The following is a 17232-nucleotide window of genomic DNA, read 5'->3' as shown; positions in this document are numbered from 1 at the left end:
GACATTAGTTCGAACTAACTTTAATAGGTGCTACACTAGCGCTCCGCTAGTTCGAATTTGAATCGAACTAGCGGAGCGCTTAGTTCAAACTAGGTAAACCTCATTTTACGAGGACTAACGCCTAGTTCGAACTAGCTAGTTCGAACTAAGGGCTGTGTAGCCCTTTAGTTCGAACTAGTGGGAGGCTAGCCCTCCCCAGGTTTCCCTGGTGGCCACTCTGGCCAACACCAGGGAAACTCTATGCCCCCCTCCCGGCCCTGGACCCCTTAAAGGGGCACGGGCTGGCTACGGTGCCCGTGCCAGGTGCAAGCCTGCCAGCACCCAGCTAGCAGACCCTGCACCTGGCACGGCACAGAGCCACCCACCCGATGCCCCCCAGCCCACCCCCTCTTGCCGGGACCAGGCTGGCGGCTCCCGGGAGCTTCCCCTGGACCGCAAGAGGCGGGCACCTTCCTGGGCTAGTGCGGACATCGTGGACCTCGTCCACGATCTCTGCACTAGGCACAGGAAAGTGGCCGTCTAGGGCAGGAGAGCTGCCAGCCTGGCCACCCAGGACCAGGTGTGCATGAAAATCAAGGGGGTCCACTGAGACCCCCGACACTGAGCCCTGAGCTTAGAATGGCCGTCCTGGGTCAGACCACAGGTCCATCTAGCCCAGGAGCCTGTCTGCCGACAGCGGCCAACCCTGGGGACCCTGGAGGGGATGGACCGAAGACAGTGACCAAGCCATTTGTCTCGTGCCATCCCTCTCCAGCCTTCCACAAACTTTGGGCAGGGACACCACTCCTACCCTCTGGCTAATAGGACTCCATGGACCCAACCTCCATGACTTGATCTCACTTCCCTTTAAACTCTGTTCTAGTTGTAGCCTTCACAGCCTCCTGCAGCAAGGAGTTCCACAGGTTAACTATTTGCTTTGGGAAGAAGAACAACTTTCTCTTACTAGTTTCAAGCCTGCTACCCATTCCTTTCCTTTGGTGTCCTCTAGTCCTTCTTTATGGGAACTCAGGAAGAACTTTTATGAATGCACCCTCTCCACCCAACCCCTGCTTTTAGAGACTTCTATCCTGTCCCCCCTCCGTCTCCTCTTTTCTAAGCTGAACAGTCCCAGTCTCTGTAGCCTTTCTTCATCTGGGACCTGTTCCCAACCCCTGATCATGTTAGTTGCCCTCTCCCAGCCTTTCTCTTCCCCTCTCCCACCTCCTTTTCCCAGTCTCCCCCAGTTTTTTTCAATAAAGACAGAGTCAATGTTGGAAGAAACGTTATCTTTATTTTGTACATCAATAAGAAGGGGGGTTAGGGAAGGGTAAGTGGAAGGAAGTGAGGGAGGAATGGGGTACAAGCCCCCGATGGGGAGGACTGGGCTGGCTCTGCGGGCTTCTGGGGGTGGAAGCTCTCCTGCAGCCCCCCAATTACTCCCTCTCCCCAGATGGCAGCCTGCGGCAAGTGCAGCCGGGCTGACGGCCGAGTGGTGTGATGTGCCCAGTGTGGGCACTCAGGGCACTCCAAGACAGAACTTCTTTGCAAGCGGGGCACCCCTTAGAACTGTGTGTCCGGGGTGGGGGTCGGGACCCTTTAAGCGCAGCCCTCGGCTAGCCTGAGACAGCATCTCCATGCTCTAAGTCCTCCTTTTATGCCCTGCCGGCACTGCTTCCGGCCATCCTTAAGCCCTGTTCAGAGTCCACTCAATGTGGACTTGCTAGTTCGAACTAGCAAAACGCTAGTTCGAACTAGTTTTTAGTTCTAGATGCGTTAGTTCGAACTAGCTTAGTTCGAATTAACTAATTCGAACTAAGTTAGTTGGAACTAGCGCTGTAGTGTAGACGTACCCCCAGATCTTTAAAGATGTCCTAAGCATCTGTGCCCACTGACTTGAATTAGAACTTACTCTTTCAATGGAGTGCTCTATTCAGAGAGTTTATATATAACTAAGAACATAAGAATGTCCATACTGGGTCAGACCAATGGTCCAATGCCAGATGCCCCAGACGCTGGGAACACAGCAGGTAATCATCACATGATGCCTCTCCTGTCACCCATATCCAGACTAACTAACTAATAATGTATATGTGACTAGCACTTGTTTCCATAACTGTTCGAGAATATTACCACAAAATGCGTGTTCCTGTTTGATTTTATATATCAGGAAGATGCCACTGTAGGAAGAAGAGGTGTCCCAAAGAGCTATTTACTTTGCGAAGATGTATTCTGAGAACTTGAACAGAGTAGTTAGTAAAAAACATTGGTCCTTTGCAAAAATACCCAGCACACAAGGGTGCTGTAGTATTGGTTAACAAGTGGTAACAGGACTATGCAGTTAACAAAAAGCAAAGGTCTCTGTGCAAATAACAAGGCCCTAAAGTGACAAACAGTGTTAGGAATCCGGATGTCCTTTAGGTGGCTTGCTTTTTCTCTACTGTGTTTTCAAACTTACTCTGTGAATTGTAAAAAATGCAGTCAGGCTGAGGAGCCAAGGGATCTGATGTGAGAGTTGTGAAATAAACAGTTTAATTGTTGAAACCCTCCATTTCTTTTCTCAGAAACCAAGCAAACAGCAGAAGGCCTTGCAAAGGGATATTTAACTCAGAGTGGGCTGTAACACTCTCTCATGGAAAATACTGAATGAAACAACAGGAATAGAGTCAAGAAGTTCAGGCAGAAGATTGGGAGTTGAAGTTATTGTGGTCAGATAAAGAATTCTGAATGTCCTGCAGATAAATATCCATCTCTTAGAGTTACTTCTAAAATTTCTAAAAATTACTAGCAATTGTAGGACCTGTCTGATTAGCACTGGAACAAAAACAAACTCCACCTATTTCTGGCACTGTGGTTATGGTATTTTTCTTCAGTTCTTGTTCTCAAGTGTTGCTGCTAAACCGCCAATACGGTTCATCCCAGAACTGCTGCATTTCAGTGACAGATGAAATCATACACCAGACAGACTAAATGTGCAAAAAGTATTCAGATAAAACTCATAGATAAATAAATGTAGAGCTACTATTTGAAACATCTAAACTTACTGTATTTATATGCCACTATTTATGCACCAAAACTACATAGTGTGAAAAAGGCATCTGCAGTTACTAACAAACTAGCAGACGTACCCGGCCTTGCTTGGGTTCTTAACTCAGTCTGGGATATTTAAGAGCAGGTTAGACAAAAATCCATCAGGGTTTAGCTAGATGGTGCTTGGTCCTGCCAGAGGGCAGGGGATTGACTTGATGACATCTAAAAGGTCCCTTCCAGGGCTAGTGTTCTGTGAGTCTAAGCACACGATGTCAATGATAGCAACAGTCATTGGAGCTCCCAAAGGCAGTAGCATTGAGGAGAGGATACAGGGGTCTGAGACAAGGTATACAGGTCACCTGTCCAGGCACTGGCCTCTGAACTCTGTGTGCCTAGATCCTGATCTCCACGACAAAGCCCTGTCTGTGGGTGCCCATAGGGTGTGGGGAGGGGAAGAGGAGGTACCGGGTGATAGGGTAGGTACCGGTGCTGAGATTCCTTCTACCAGGCCACATGGGACACGCCCAGCGGCAGACAGTCTGTTTCCATGCGGGAGCTTGCCCGGCGTCACTGTTACTGGGGGCCAATCACCAGCCCCACTGGAAATGCCAGTCCTGGGCTGCATACCCTGCGCCCAGCTTGTGCTCCTTATTCTGGTGCTGCAAACGCCTATTGTTCCCATGCTGGGGTCTCTTCCAAGGGGCATCTGCCCTGATCCCCCCAACCCCCGAACTGAAGACATCTAACTTCTCTAAGTAATTTTTAACTTGTTCTTTTCCTATTTTAACTTCTAAACTTACCTTATTTCCACTAACATTCACTATGTTAGGCATCCTGTCATCATGAATCTTCTTGGTGAAAACTGAAACCAAGAAATCATTTAAGCACCTCTGCCTTTTCCAAGTTTTCTGTTATTGTTTCTCCCTCTTCATTGAGCAATGGGTCTAGCCTGTCCTTGGTCTTCTTCTTGCTTCAAATATCTTTGTGCAGTTTTTGCTTGTTACCCTTTATGGGTATGTCTACACTACAAAGTTAATTCGAACTAACGGATGTTAGTTCGAATTAACTTTGATAGGCGCTACACTAGCGCTCCGTTAGTTTGTACTTAATTCGAACTAGCGGAGCGCTTAGTTCGAACTAGGTAAACCTCATTTTACGAGGACTAAGCCTAGTTCGAACTTACTAGTTCGAATTAAGGGCTGTGTAGACACTTAATTCGAACTAGTGGGAGGCTAGTCCTCCCCAGGTTTCCCTGGTGGCCACTCTGGCCAACACCAGGGAAACTCTACTGCCCCCCTCTCGGCCCCGGACTCCTTAAAGGGGCACTGGCTGGCTACGGTGCCCGTGCCAGATTCAAGCCTGCCAGCACCCAGCTAGCAGACCCTGCACCTGGCACAGCTCGAGCCAGCCACCCAATGCTCCCCAGCCCTCCCCCTCTTCCTGGGGCCATACTGGCGGCTCCCGGGAGCTTGCCCGGGACCGCAAGAGGCAGGCACCCGCCTGGTCTAGTGTGGATATCGTGGACCTCATCCACGACCTCCGCACTAGGCACAGGAAAGTGGCCGGCTAGGGCAGGAGAGCTGCCAGCCTGGCCACCCAGGAGCAGGTGTGCATGAAAATCAAGAGGGTCCACTGAGACCCCCGACCCTGAGCCCTGAGCTTACAATGGCTGTACTGGGTCAGACCAAAGGTCCATCTAGCCCAGTAGCCTGTCTGCCAACAGCGGCCAACCCTAGGGACCCTGGAGGGGATGGACCGAAGACAGTGACCAAGCCATTTGTCACGTGCCATCCCTCTCCAGCTTTCCACAAACTTTGGGCAGGGACACCACTCCTACCCCCTGGCTAATACCACTCCATGGACCCAACCTCCATCACTTTATCTCACTTCTCTTTAAACTCTGTTCTAGTTGTAGCCTTCACAGCCTCCTGCAGCAAGGAGTTCCACAGGTTGACTCTTTGCTTTGTGAAGAACAACTTTCTGTTGTTAGTTTGAAGCCTGCTACCCATTCATTTCATTTGGTGTCCTCTAGTCCTTCTTTATGGGAACTAATGAAGAACTTTTCTTTATGCACCCTCTCCACACCACTCATGCTTTTATAGACCTCTGTCATATCCCCCCTCAGCCTCCTCTTTTCTAAGCTGAAAAGTCCCAGTCTCTTTAGCCTCTCTTCATATGGGACCTGTTCCAAACCCCTCATCATTTTAGTTGCCCTCCCCTCTACCACACTCTCTCTTCCCTCTCCAACCTCCTTTTCCCGGTCTCCCCCAGTTTTGTTCAATAAAGACAGATTCCATTTTGGAAGACACGTGTCCTTTATTTTGTACATTAAGAAGTGGGGCTAGGGAGGGGTAAGTGGAAGGAGGTGAGGGAGGAATGGGGTACGAGCCCCCAATGGGGAGGACTGGGCTGGCTCTGCAGGCTCCTCGGAGTGGAAGCTCTCCTGAAGCCCCTTGATTGACCCCCCCCCTCCGGATGGCAGCCTGCAGCAAGTGCAGCTGGTCTGATGGCCGAGTGCTGTGATGTGCCGAGTGTGGGCACTCAGGGCACTCCAACTGCTTTGCAAGCGGGGAACCCCTGAGAACTGTCTGTCCGGGGTTGGGGTCAGGTCCCTTTAAGTACAGCCCTCGGCTAGCCTGAGACAGCATCTCCACGCTCTAAGTCCTAACCTGATGCCCTGCTGGCACGGCTTCTGGCCATCCTTAACCTCGGTTCAGGGTCCACTCAGTGTGGACATGCTAGTTCGAATTAGCAAAACGCTAATTCGAACTAGTTTTTAAGTCTAGATGCGCTAATTCGAATTAGCTTAGTTCGAATTAACTAATTCGAACTTAGTTCGAATTAGTGCTGTAGTGTAGACATACCCTCAGTCTCAAGCTAGATGGAGCTCGTTTTGTGCCTTCACATTTCTAATTTTGCCCCTACATACTGTGTTGTTAATCCTTTGTATTTTCACCTAGTTTCCACTTTTTATTCGACTCCTTTTTGATATTTAGATCATGTACAATCACTTGGTTAAGCCAAGATAGTCTTTTACCATATTTCCTGTCTTTCCTACGCAGTGGAATAGTTTTCTCTTAGGCCCTTAATAATGTCTCTTTGAAAAACTGCCAACTGTCTTCAATTGTTTTTCCTCTTAGTTTTGCTTCTCATGGGACCTTACCTACCAGCTCTTTGAGTTTACCAAAATCTGCCTTCCTGAAATCTATTTTCTCTATTTTGCTGTTCTCCCTTCAACTGTTCCTTAGAATCATGAACTCTATGATTTCATGTTTATTTTCACCCAAGCTGCCTTCCACTTTCAAATTCTCAATCAGTTCCTCCCTATTTGTTAAAATCAAATGTAGAACAAAGGGAGAGAAAAAGAAAACAGTATGTCACAGGGGTGGAAGTTTTTAAGCTCCGGGTTTGGTGGTAGGACGGCTCCTTATCTGGTCTGAAGGCAGGTGGGATGGTGAAGCCTCAGCCCTGTGGTCTATTTTCTTTGTGCTGCAGCTGCCTCTAGTGGCCACTCTCAGTATCGCGTCACTTTTTTCTGTGCCCTTCCCTTTCATGTGGCTCCGCTCCCAGCTCCTTCCCTTTCCATGTTATGGAAAACAGTCCCATTCCTGGCATTTCCCATTTTGCAGGCACAAACAAACTTTGACCTCGGTTTAAGTCAGGGTAAGAGGAAGCTGCAATCAAATTCAGTGGTCCTAGTTCTTACCCTATAGGAGGAGTTCTTGAACGAATGGACAAACAGACGCATAGACAGACGGCTGCCCTCTAAAAATAGATGAGATAGATTAGATTATGTGAGAGACTGAAACCAAAGATGACTGATTGTTTGCACATAGAAAATACAGCTCACTAATATCACCGTCTATATCTGGAGAGCGTCTCTTTGACAAATCCACTTAGATGCGGCGCTGCAGCTTTCAAAATGAATCACGTCTGCTTTTAACACCCCACAGCTGTTTCCTTCAGGAGGATTCACTAACTTGAAGTTGGGAAACAAAATAAACAAGAAAATCACTGCTTAGGAATTTTTAATAGCTCTCTTAACTGCTGACTGTTTTCTGCAGTGCCCTGGTTGATCATTAGTAGCAGTAGGCTGGCCTTGGTCTATTTCTGGAAAAGACGTGTCCACATTATAAAACCCAGCCCACAGGATTGGCCTGACACTGATGGAAGCTGTGGAGTGAGGCTCAAGACTAGCTCTTAACATCCCTTTCACCCATATATAGCCTTTGCTCTCACCAATGCTGGAAAAAAACATCCTTGTGCCCCTAGCTGCACATCTTACACCAGCAGATAAAACCACTCACAGTGTTCGATTTAACAGGGACCCATCCATCCAAGTCCAATTCCTTGCAGGGGATGTAACAGTGAGTCCAAGCCAGACCTCGTTTGTGTCTTTGGAATTTGTTTTAATGAAAATCTGTAAAGGACAGGGAAGAATGAACTGATGGGGGAAAGAGGGTTCAGTGGTTAGGGTGTTCACCAGATGCTCTGGGAGCTGGGTTGAGTTCCCCACTGCAGATGGGGCAAAATGAAGGCTTTGCTAGTATGTTTGTGATGTATGGGGGCCATGCTATTCGTGAAGTGGCAGAGCGCAGGTTCTGTACTATTGTTCCCTTTAACTTTTCATTTCCTTGCTTTTTAGCATGTGCAGATGTGTACAGTGGAACCCTGCACAAACACACAGCACTGTGGCTGTCTGTTTTTACTAGTGATGCTCATAGCCCTGAAGGCAAGAGTTATTTACCATCTCAGCCTGGTCCCGGATCACCGGCAGTCGGGAGCCCCTCCTTGAACAGTTATTGCAGCTCTCGTTCCAGGAAGCTTTGCCTTTAGACACCCAGTAGCACTTGTCCCGGTGCAGCAGCCAGTCTGGGGGGCAGAGCTTGCACCCTGGTCCTTCTGGAGGGGAAAATGGAAATGCGTCATGAAGCTGAAAGTTCTGAACTTCACTGAACTTGTGCACAGGCCCAATAGTCAATTTGCAGCTGCAGGCCAGGAAGGAGGGTGCTGGTGTGATTTGCAAGCTGTGAGTAACAGCACTGACCTGTGAAGGTCAGGCTCAGCTGGAATTCTCCTTCACTCCCTCCCCTCAGCAGCGGCAGGGTTCCTGTGCCCCACTGAGCAGCCATTGCAGTTTGCACTCCAGGTGGGGCAGGTAACACAGCCTGTGCAAAGCTAAAGGAACTTCATTTAGGTCACAAAGTCAAAGTTGGAAATGCCACGTTCATGGCTTCCCATGCGGCTGTCACTCAGCCTGACTGTGGGTTCTTCCTGTGCAGGGAATGTTTGTTTGGGGACCCATCATGGACATGGGCACCAAATCAGCCTGCACACTGAATGAGGCAGCAGCCATAGGGGGAAAAAACGGTAGGTAACCATGCAATAGAGACGGTATCATAAGGTGCACACAAATGGGGGCTGGATTATGGTTGTGTGGGTAACTAAAACTGGCATTTCCTAACTTTCAGGAGCTTGGCTTTGTAACCTTCCTGTTCCCTTAATGCAGGGGTGTGTTTCAAGTGTTAGTTTCTTTAAAAAACAAACAAACAAACATATAAAGCAATTCTGATACACGCAGGAGGAACAACTGCCCCATCCTGAACCAGCAGCAGGGTTTGGACCTGGCTCAGCACCACACGAACTGCTACCACTCAGGGCTAGTGGATGACATGGAAAATCTGTCATCATGAGAGGACATGGGTGCTCAGTGGGAGCCCAGCCACCTCTGTCTTCCTCCCCAGTAGGAGCTTCTGCCCCATGTGGTGTCCCTGGAGGTGACAAACCACTGGGGCCATGTACTGGCAGGGTTAGTGAGTTCTATGGGTTCTTGATGCAACAGCACTAGGAATATTCCTGGCCCAGAGGCTTAGCTCCAGCAAAGTTTAGGACTGTGTCTCACTCTGGCCTCACATGCATCCCCCATCACCACCTGCAACCCCTGAGAGATTTAAAATGGCCCCAGGAGTCCCTGCCACCTGCAGCACAGCTGGACTAAAGCAGCTTCCTGCCAGCTCTGGCACCATGCACAGCTGCCAGCATGTCCCTGTGGCTCCTGGGTGGAAAGGAAGTTGTGTCTCCACACATTGCCCCTCCCCTGGACACCCCTATGGCCAATGGGAGCTAATGGGGTGGTGCCTGTGGGGAAAAGCGCATGGAGAGCTCTGAGACTTCCCCTGCGTAGGAGCTGGGGCCAGAGGGAGGTCCCCGAGGTAAGTGCCGTATTCCTCCTGCACCCCTACCCCATCACAGAACCTGTAATCCTAACCCCCTCCTCCCCCCACAAATCCTCTACCCAGCTCAGAGCCTACACCCAGCATCCAAATTCCCACCCAGAACCTTAGGCATGTGTGTGGGAGGGACTTTGAGCGGGGGAGGGGTGCAGGCATTCTGGACCCCACCAAAATTTCTACAAACTTGCTGTCCCTATGTGCTGGGTGAGGGAGAACATGGCCCAGATCTCTCCCCCTCCCCCACCTTTATAGGTAGCTCCCAGTGCAGGGTGAGCTGCCACACCAGGGTGAACCCAGCATTTCTGACTGTTCTTGCTGTTATCGGTGTCCTGCTACAGAGTCTTCCTGAGCATCAGAAGCCAGAGGGGAAATGGTGACTCTTCCTGGAATACATTTCCTGGGCCAAAGCAAATGTGTTTCTCCAGCCTCAGGGCTCCCCTACCCTGTATTTCCAAGGCCTGCTTCTAATAATGGAAGTGTGAAAGCTTCTCAAAGGTGCCACAGGACCTGTTTACAATGGGAGAAGCAGAGAAACTAAACAGGAGTCGCTGCCAGCTGCCCTAAGTATTTTGTAGCAATAGGGTATTTATCATGTAACCCACACACCTTCCCGTGTAGTGGCACTGAGACCACTAAAAGATTCATGAGTCTGCTCTACAGACTCAGCTAAGGCCTTGTGGCTTTTAGCTCATGTGGTAGAATCTCATACCTCTAATTTCAGAAGTCCCAGGTTTGATCCCACCCACCAATCTCGTTTTATTGCAGTAGCTTGTATCATTACCCTGTGTGACCAGTAGGCAGTTCTGCACTGCAAGGCGCAGCTGAGAGGAGGAGGTGAGGTACCTGCTGAGTTGCTGGAAGATGATTCACACACAAATTGTTTCAAGCGGGACTGAAAATCTGTCAGGCCAGGGCTGCCGTTGGATTGAGGGATGAGTCTCTCCCCGGTACTGTTGTTCTCCAGGCAATTCAGAGACCCTCTGTGCTGAAAAACTTCAGAACAGCATCAGCATAAATGGCAGCTACTGCTCAGGGATCAGCCACCCATCCCATACTGCAGCTTTCACATTCAGAACTGGGCCGGGGAGATAGAACATGAGAGAAGATAAGAGAGACTGTTGCATTTATTGCACAGTGATGGGTGTCTCCCACTCTGCCCTGCACACTGATGACAGTGAAACTCTAAGAGAGGAATCACAGGGGGCTCACGTATCAAGCTCTAACATTGTCCTGCCCATGTCATATTGTTCCCATTTTGGTGCTAGTGACGTGTCTGGGATTTTATTCACAAGAGCGTTGGAATCAGAAATGCAGGAGATGGGGAAATGTCAGGGTGTAGCATTTGGCACAAATTAATTTGGAGATGCTTACCCCAAATGCCTGTCAGAATCATAGATGCCACCTGGACGAGGAACCAAGCTGCTCCCAGCCGCAGAGTGAGCCGATGCCAGCAAGGGCACGGAGGATGATCTGTAAGAAGCAGAGTCTGGTGGAAGGTCTTCAGCACATAGAGCAAGGACTAACGGACGTGCCTGTGCAGCACCTGCCAATGGACATTTATATTCCTCCTGACATACCAGGAATAGTTTAAAGCCTGTCAATTAAGAGCTACATCATGCTGAGGGCACCCTGGTGATGAAAGAGAAAAATACTGCCAAAGTGAAGAAAATACTAACAAATTCCTACTGTCAATTATGTCACAACATGGTTCTAGCCTTTTTAGGGTGTGTCTAGACTACAGAGTTTAGTCAACAAAAGTGGACTTTTGTCAACAAAAGTATACCTGCATCTACACTGCCTCTGAGTTCTGTCGACATAACATCGACAGAACTCAGCAGTTTTGTTTACGGCTGTAAACCTCATTCTACGAGGAATAACGCCTTCTGTTGAAAAAGTTTTGTCGACAGAAGGCGTTATTACATTTACACTGTCCTTTGCGTCTACACTGCCATGTCGACAAAGTGGCTCGCTTTGTCGACGAAACTGGATGTAGTCTAGATGCTCTTTGTCAACAGAAGCTTTGTCAACAGTATCTGTCGACAAAACTTCTGTTGACAAAAGCCTGTCGTCTAGACATACCCGAAGAGTGGAGTGTATCTGACCATGTTACATAGCAAGGCTTTGCTTCAGCCCCTTTTAAGTGCAGTTCCCTATGGTCTTTTCATTATAATCTAACAATCCTTCTAATGACTGCCTTTTACTATTCTCATCTGCTTCTTTCCTTACAAATCCATGCTGGCTGTTACCTATCAACTTATTATCTTCCAGATATTTGCAGATGAATTCCTTAATTATTTGCTTCATTATCATTCCTGGCACAGAAGTTAAGCTGACTTAACTGAATGAGGTTTGCAGTATTTTTGCAGTGGTTTGTAGTTTCCTGGCTTGTTCTGATTTCCCTTCTTATAGATGGGCATTATATTGCCCTTTTCCAGTCTTCTGGAATCTCTCCCAACTTCCATGACTTTTCAATGATGGTAGCTAAAGGCTCGGATACCTCCTCTATCAGCTCACGTATTCTAGGATGCATTTCATCAGGTCCTGGTGACTTGAAGACGTCTAACTTTTCTAAGTAACCTTTAACTTGTTCTTTTCCTATTTTAACTTCTAAACCAACCCCATTTCCTCTAGCATTTACTATGTAAGGCATCCCCTCATCACCAAACTTCTTGATGAAAACTGAAACAAAGATGTCGTTAAGCACCTCTGCCATTTCCAAGTTTCCTGTTGTTGTAATTGTGTGACAATATACCTAGCACTTTGGATGGGATTGCTCTGGGGGTGGCTAACCCACGCGACGCTGCTATTTTTAGTACACTAGGTCATATAAGCTACCGCGGATATATCTACCCAAGCTGAACTCACTTCTTTAGCCCAGGTGTAGACGTACAGCAAAATTCTGCCACACCCCATTAGCTCCAAGTTTTGTCTGGCAACTTGAAACAAGTTGGAGCCCAGTTATATACTCCCAGACACCCAGAACTGCCATCATAGGATATGCAAAACCCTTTCAACTTCAGCTTCTACTGCCTATTGCCTCCTGGCCCTAGGAGTGGAGATTAATATCTATGGGTATGTCTACACTACCACCTAGTTTGAACTAGGGTGGTAATGTAGGCAATCGGAGTTGCAAATGAAGCCCGGGATTTGAATTTCCCAGGCTTCATTAGCATATTGCCGGCCGATGCCATTTTTAAACGTCCGCTAGTGCGGACTCCGTGCCGCGTGTAGCCGCGGGTATGGAGTCCACACTAGCAGACATTTAAAAATGGCACCGGACGGCAATATGCTAATGAAGCCCAGGAAATTCAAATCCCGGGCTTCATTTGCAACTCCAGTTGCCTACATTACCACCCTCGTTCGAACTAGGTTGGTAGTGTAGACATACCCTTTGGGACCTGTTTGTATTGCACTGTGAAAAGTTTCATTCCAGGACGTGACCATGAGGCATTCACTGGTGTCTGATTTTATAGCTCTGAGATCGGAGGGATGCTTCTGTAGGAGAACTGAACCAGAAGACCCAAATATAGAAAGGAGAAAAGGCTCTGAAGAGCTGTATATTACAGCACTCACAGGGGAGAAGATAACCAGCTCAGTTCTAGATGGAGTTTGAGCACAGTTCTTGCTCCTGTACAGATACAGTAAATCCAGAGTGACTGACATAATTCATCTAGTGACATTCTTCAGCTTTGAAGCCTCATGACCAACCTCCTTTCCAGATCAGGAGTATATTAAACACCAGTCTAGCACTGAACCTTGTGCCAGCCTCCTGCTAAGTTATTGTTACAATGAAACTGACCACTAAGTCCTACTACTTCTTTCCTGTCTCCTGCAAGTCTCAATTCCCAGCTAGTAGTTTCTGAATACCAGCGGCTTGTCTATGCAGGGAAATTGACCAGATGGTTTTTCCCAAATAGCTCTCTATATGCTCTATTCCAATTAAAATCACTTTATTCCAGAATAAGCAGTGCACTTTCAAAGCATAGTAATTATTTCTGAAAAAAAATCACTTTTAAAATCACTGTCCTGGTCAATTTATCCATATATACGAGTCCTTATTTTCCTTAATAACTTCTTGTGAGGGACTTTATCAAAAGCTCTTTGAAAGTCAGGAGGCTGGTGCAGTCGTGTGAGAATAAGTGTATCTGTATTATGAGCACTTGGAATTACACTGGCATATTGTGACTCCAAAATCTAATGTTTCCTTCCTTTTTTGTTTACACATGGGTGCTATAGTGCCCCATTAATTTGATCAACTCTACCACCTGTTATGTCCGGGGTTCTGCCTCCATTCCAATTCACCGGCTTGTTGCTTTGATACTTCTCGCATTTGTGGACAGACTTTTACAAGTTTCACTTTTAACCATCAGCCTGTTTTTATTTAACTCTTTTGATGCCCATTTGCATCATTTACATTTTTGATCTTTTCCTGCACAGCCTCCCAAGTAGCATCCCTGTATGTCCTGTCTTTTATTGGATCTTGCACCCCTGATATTACTAACATCCCCAATGGACAGATGTCTCACCTTAGAGAAGGCTCCTCCACACTCGTTAGCATTCCCCCAGCTTCTACCGTAAATAATCATCCCAACTCCTACTTACTACATGTGCCAAAAGTCTGCTCCCACTCTAGTTAAGGCAGAGTCCAGCATTTCTGTGCAATCTCTCTTCCACCAGATAGCCCCACCCTCACTTTGTTACCTCTAGCCAACGCCCCCTGCAGTTCTCTGTGCCGTTACTCGCATGTCACATTGGCACATCCAGAATTCCCATTCACAAGAGATATTTCCCCGTGCCCTATCCCTGCAAGGTACCATGTAAAGGCAGAGTCGGGAATGGACTCCCAGAGAGACAGTGAGTCACTTACCTTGGGTCTCAGGTTGACGTGAGCACTCTGCTGTTCTCACCTTTGGGCGAAGGTGTAATGACGTATAACCCTCTTCGTCTTCCATTAGCCAGGCTTTTCCTGGCTGTGAATCCTTTTCAGCAGGTACTCAGAGGAGGGAACAGAACAGCTAGTGACTGACCGCCAGGCTCTGCAGCTCAGGGCTCACCTCCCAAAGCAGCACAGACCCTCCCCATGAGAAACCACAGGAAGTGCAGGCTCTGAAGTGACACCCAACTCTTCCGCCTTCCCCACACATGTCTGAGCCCATCACTAGACCCTGCTAGCTTCTCTGCTGACAGTGCTTAAACTGGGTTTGAAAAGAAAATGCATTGTACCTGCCAAGGGTTGCCGGAAGGAGGGGGGAACAGTTATCGGGAACAGGGTAAATGGGGTTGGGTGGTAGAGAAAGGGAGAGAACTGGAGGAGGGCACAAGTAAGGGAGAAGAGATGAGGTATAGAGGAGTGGGACAACGGAAGGGAGGGCAAAAGGGTGAGTGGCAGGAAGTTGGGAAAGAATAAGGGAGGAGCATTTACCACCCCCAAGTTCTCTCCTGTCATGGGTTTGCCAGGATCTGGAGGGAGCTGTTCCCTCGGAGAAGAAAAGGTCGCTCTCCCTACTCTCTGTGTGCACCAAGATTGGGGGGTTTCTCCCTCCTCTCCTGTGAGCTAGGATCCAGGGGGCCTTTTGCTTCTGGGGTGCCTCTGCTACTCCAACAGGGGTGTGACCCTTTCCCATGGGAACTAAGATCTGTGGCCCTGTCTGTCTGGTGTTGTCTTTGCCTTTCTCTCCTCCCTTCTTGGGTCTGGGGGAACCTTTTTTCTCTGCAGGGTCTGGGCTCTTCCTCCTATTCCCATATAGGTTGGGGTCTGTCTCTACAGGGCAGACTGAGGAAAGACTCAGCAACTGTGATGTGTCGCTATATCCTTTTTCATAGGCAGGAGAGTTGAGATCCCTGTAGCTCGGCACTCGTAGAATCAGGCAGTCAGAGCCCTGATGGAAGGGCTGTAGGGAATGAACTGGCCCAGGGTTTCTATAGGGGGATGGTTAGTCATGGCACAGAGGGATTTTCTTATGTCTGGTTTAAGGTGCAGCAAAGAGCTTTCGTTCCATCTGGCACCTTTTGCCGCCAGGATTACTCATTGGAGGTAATGACGACTCCTTGCTCAACTTTTTTTACTGTCAGGCTCCTGGGATGCAGAGACTAATTCCCCCCCTAAACACACACACACGGCCGACCAGAAGCACACCCAGAGAAGTCCCCCCAATGCCTTGGTCGGTGGTAATAACATTTCCCTGTCTCTGCTGGCGATGCCTGGCGTGATGCATCCTGGGACTGAATTAACCTTTTTCACAGTTGCCTCACATTGGCAGCTCAGTTAGCCTGGGATGGGCTGATGCTCCCAGGTCCCTCTCCTCCTTCCCCAGCCGATAGCAAACATTCTTGGTACTAGTCTCTAAGAGGATGACCTTGCATTTTGCACTATTACTTGTTATCCCAGTTCTACCAGTGCTATTATCAGTCACCCTGATCACCTTAAATGATATTGCAGTCCTGCTCCAGATTGTCCGTACCTCCCCATTTTGGGTCACACACATTTTATTAGACCAATCCAATTGTATGCGCCAAGGTAATTAATAAAATTGTTAGATAAAATTGCCTCCAAAGCTGATGCTTGTAGAACTTTATTGTGCCCTCAGGCCTGATAGTTCACCTTCAGCATGACCAATTGTAGGCTCCCCTTTCTCAAGTTCCATACCTGGTTTTGAGTCTCCTATTAATCTCGATCTTCTCCAATTTAAGTAATAATTTCCCCTTTGGAACTGTATTACTGAACTCCAGGCTGATTAGATCTCCTGCTGTTTCTTTCTTTGCAAGAGGGTTTATCATCCCAAAGACACATCGGCTGTGTCTAGACTGGCAAGTTCTTCTGCAAAAGCAACTGCTTTTGCAGAAAAACTTGCCAGCTGTCTACACTGGACGCTTGAATTTCCGCAAGAACACTGACGATCTCATGTAAGATTGTCAGTGTTCTTGCAGAAATACTATGCTGCTCCAATTTGGGCAAAAGTCCTTTTGTGCAAAAGCTTTTGTGGAAAAGGGCCAGTGTAGACAGCTCAGATTTGTTTTGCGCAAAAAAGCCCCGATCGCAAAAATGGCGATCGGGGCTTTTTTTGCGCAAAAGCGCATCTAGATTGTCACGGACGCTTTTCCGCAAAAAGTGCTTTTGCGGAAAAGCGTCCGAGCCAATCTAGATGCTCTTTTCCGCAAATGCTTTTAATGGAAAAGTTTTCCATTAAAAGTATTTGCGGAAAATCATGACAGTCTAGACGCAGCCATCAAGTTGATCTGGTTCTCTGACACATCTACCTTTTGTAAAACCATGTTGTGTTTATCCCAGGCACCATTTACCTCTCTCTCTAATTTCTCAAAATATTTTCTAAGACCTCTTATACAATCAAGCTCAAGAAATGGGTCTTCAGTTTTATGGATAGGATGCGTGCTCTCATACTGTCTGTTACATATAGGTACTGTATTTTCTCCTAATTCCGTCTCATTCTTCCCACCCAATGGAAGCAGCATGAAGTAAAGTAAAAGACTCTGCATTGTTAACCAGTCAGGCCTTCAGGCCTGTCTAACACCTCAGAAAGGCATGCCTACAGTTTGAAAACCAAATCGAACACCACCACAAGGGTTTCTCGCAGGAAGAACCTGGGCAATTCTAAACAAAACTAAGCTCCATGACCTCCTGAGGTCTCTTCCGCTCTGTGATTCTATGAAACATTATGAGAGGCTGTGCTGAACAGCTTGCAAGTGTTGCTAGCAGAGTCAGGCAGCAAAGAAATGTTCAACATTAGTGGTTAACAACTGCTTTTGGGAGTAGTTAATAAACAAGTCTATTCCATTAAACTGACCGGTGTGAAGATGCTTTGTAAAAAGATAGCTCGGCTGCTGAGAGTGACCCGCCACTGCACTTTGAAGTGTAAGTTTTATTGCTTGCACCTTGCATGTCCTTTTGTTGAAAAGTAAACCACAGAATGTTTTGCAGAGCTAAGTTTAAGTAAATGGATTGTAAAACCCACTCACATGGAAGTTATGGGATGAG

The 17232-nt window shown here is 47.7% G+C and overlaps 1 protein-coding gene across 1 annotated transcript; it reads right to left on the bottom strand.

Moving 5' to 3' along the window:
• Window positions 1-7257: 7257 nt before the first annotated feature.
• On the bottom strand, window positions 7258-14191 carry LOC112543509 (killer cell lectin-like receptor subfamily B member 1B allele C). Its single transcript, XM_075913367.1, has 6 exons — window positions 14107-14191; window positions 11857-11918; window positions 10611-10758; window positions 10083-10232; window positions 7754-7908; window positions 7258-7426 (listed from the first exon to the last, which is right to left on the bottom strand). Exons 1-6 carry the CDS (start codon window positions 14189-14191, stop codon window positions 7310-7312), a joined length of 717 nt encoding a protein of 238 aa, XP_075769482.1. The 3' UTR covers window positions 7258-7309.
• Window positions 14192-17232: the final 3041 nt, after the last annotated feature.

Source organism: Pelodiscus sinensis, chromosome 32 (assembly GCF_049634645.1).
Source record: "Pelodiscus sinensis isolate JC-2024 chromosome 32, ASM4963464v1, whole genome shotgun sequence".
NCBI lineage: Eukaryota > Metazoa > Chordata > Testudines > Trionychidae > Pelodiscus > Pelodiscus sinensis.
Note: the sequence above shows the minus strand (reverse complement) of the source record. Positions and strands in the feature narration are given on the sequence as shown.

Coding starts and splice junctions, on each gene's coding strand:
- LOC112543509 (XM_075913367.1), bottom strand. CDS start 14,191: ATGGAAGACGAAGAGGGTTATACGTCATTACACCTTCGCCCAAAGGTG. Junction 11,919..14,106: donor ACGTCAACCTGAGACCCAAG/GTAAGTGACTCA, acceptor TCTTTGTTTCAG/TTTTCATCAAGAAGTTTGGT. Junction 10,233..10,610: donor GATTCTGACAGGCATTTGGG/GTAAGCATCTCC, acceptor GCTGTTCTGAAG/TTTTTCAGCACAGAGGGTCT.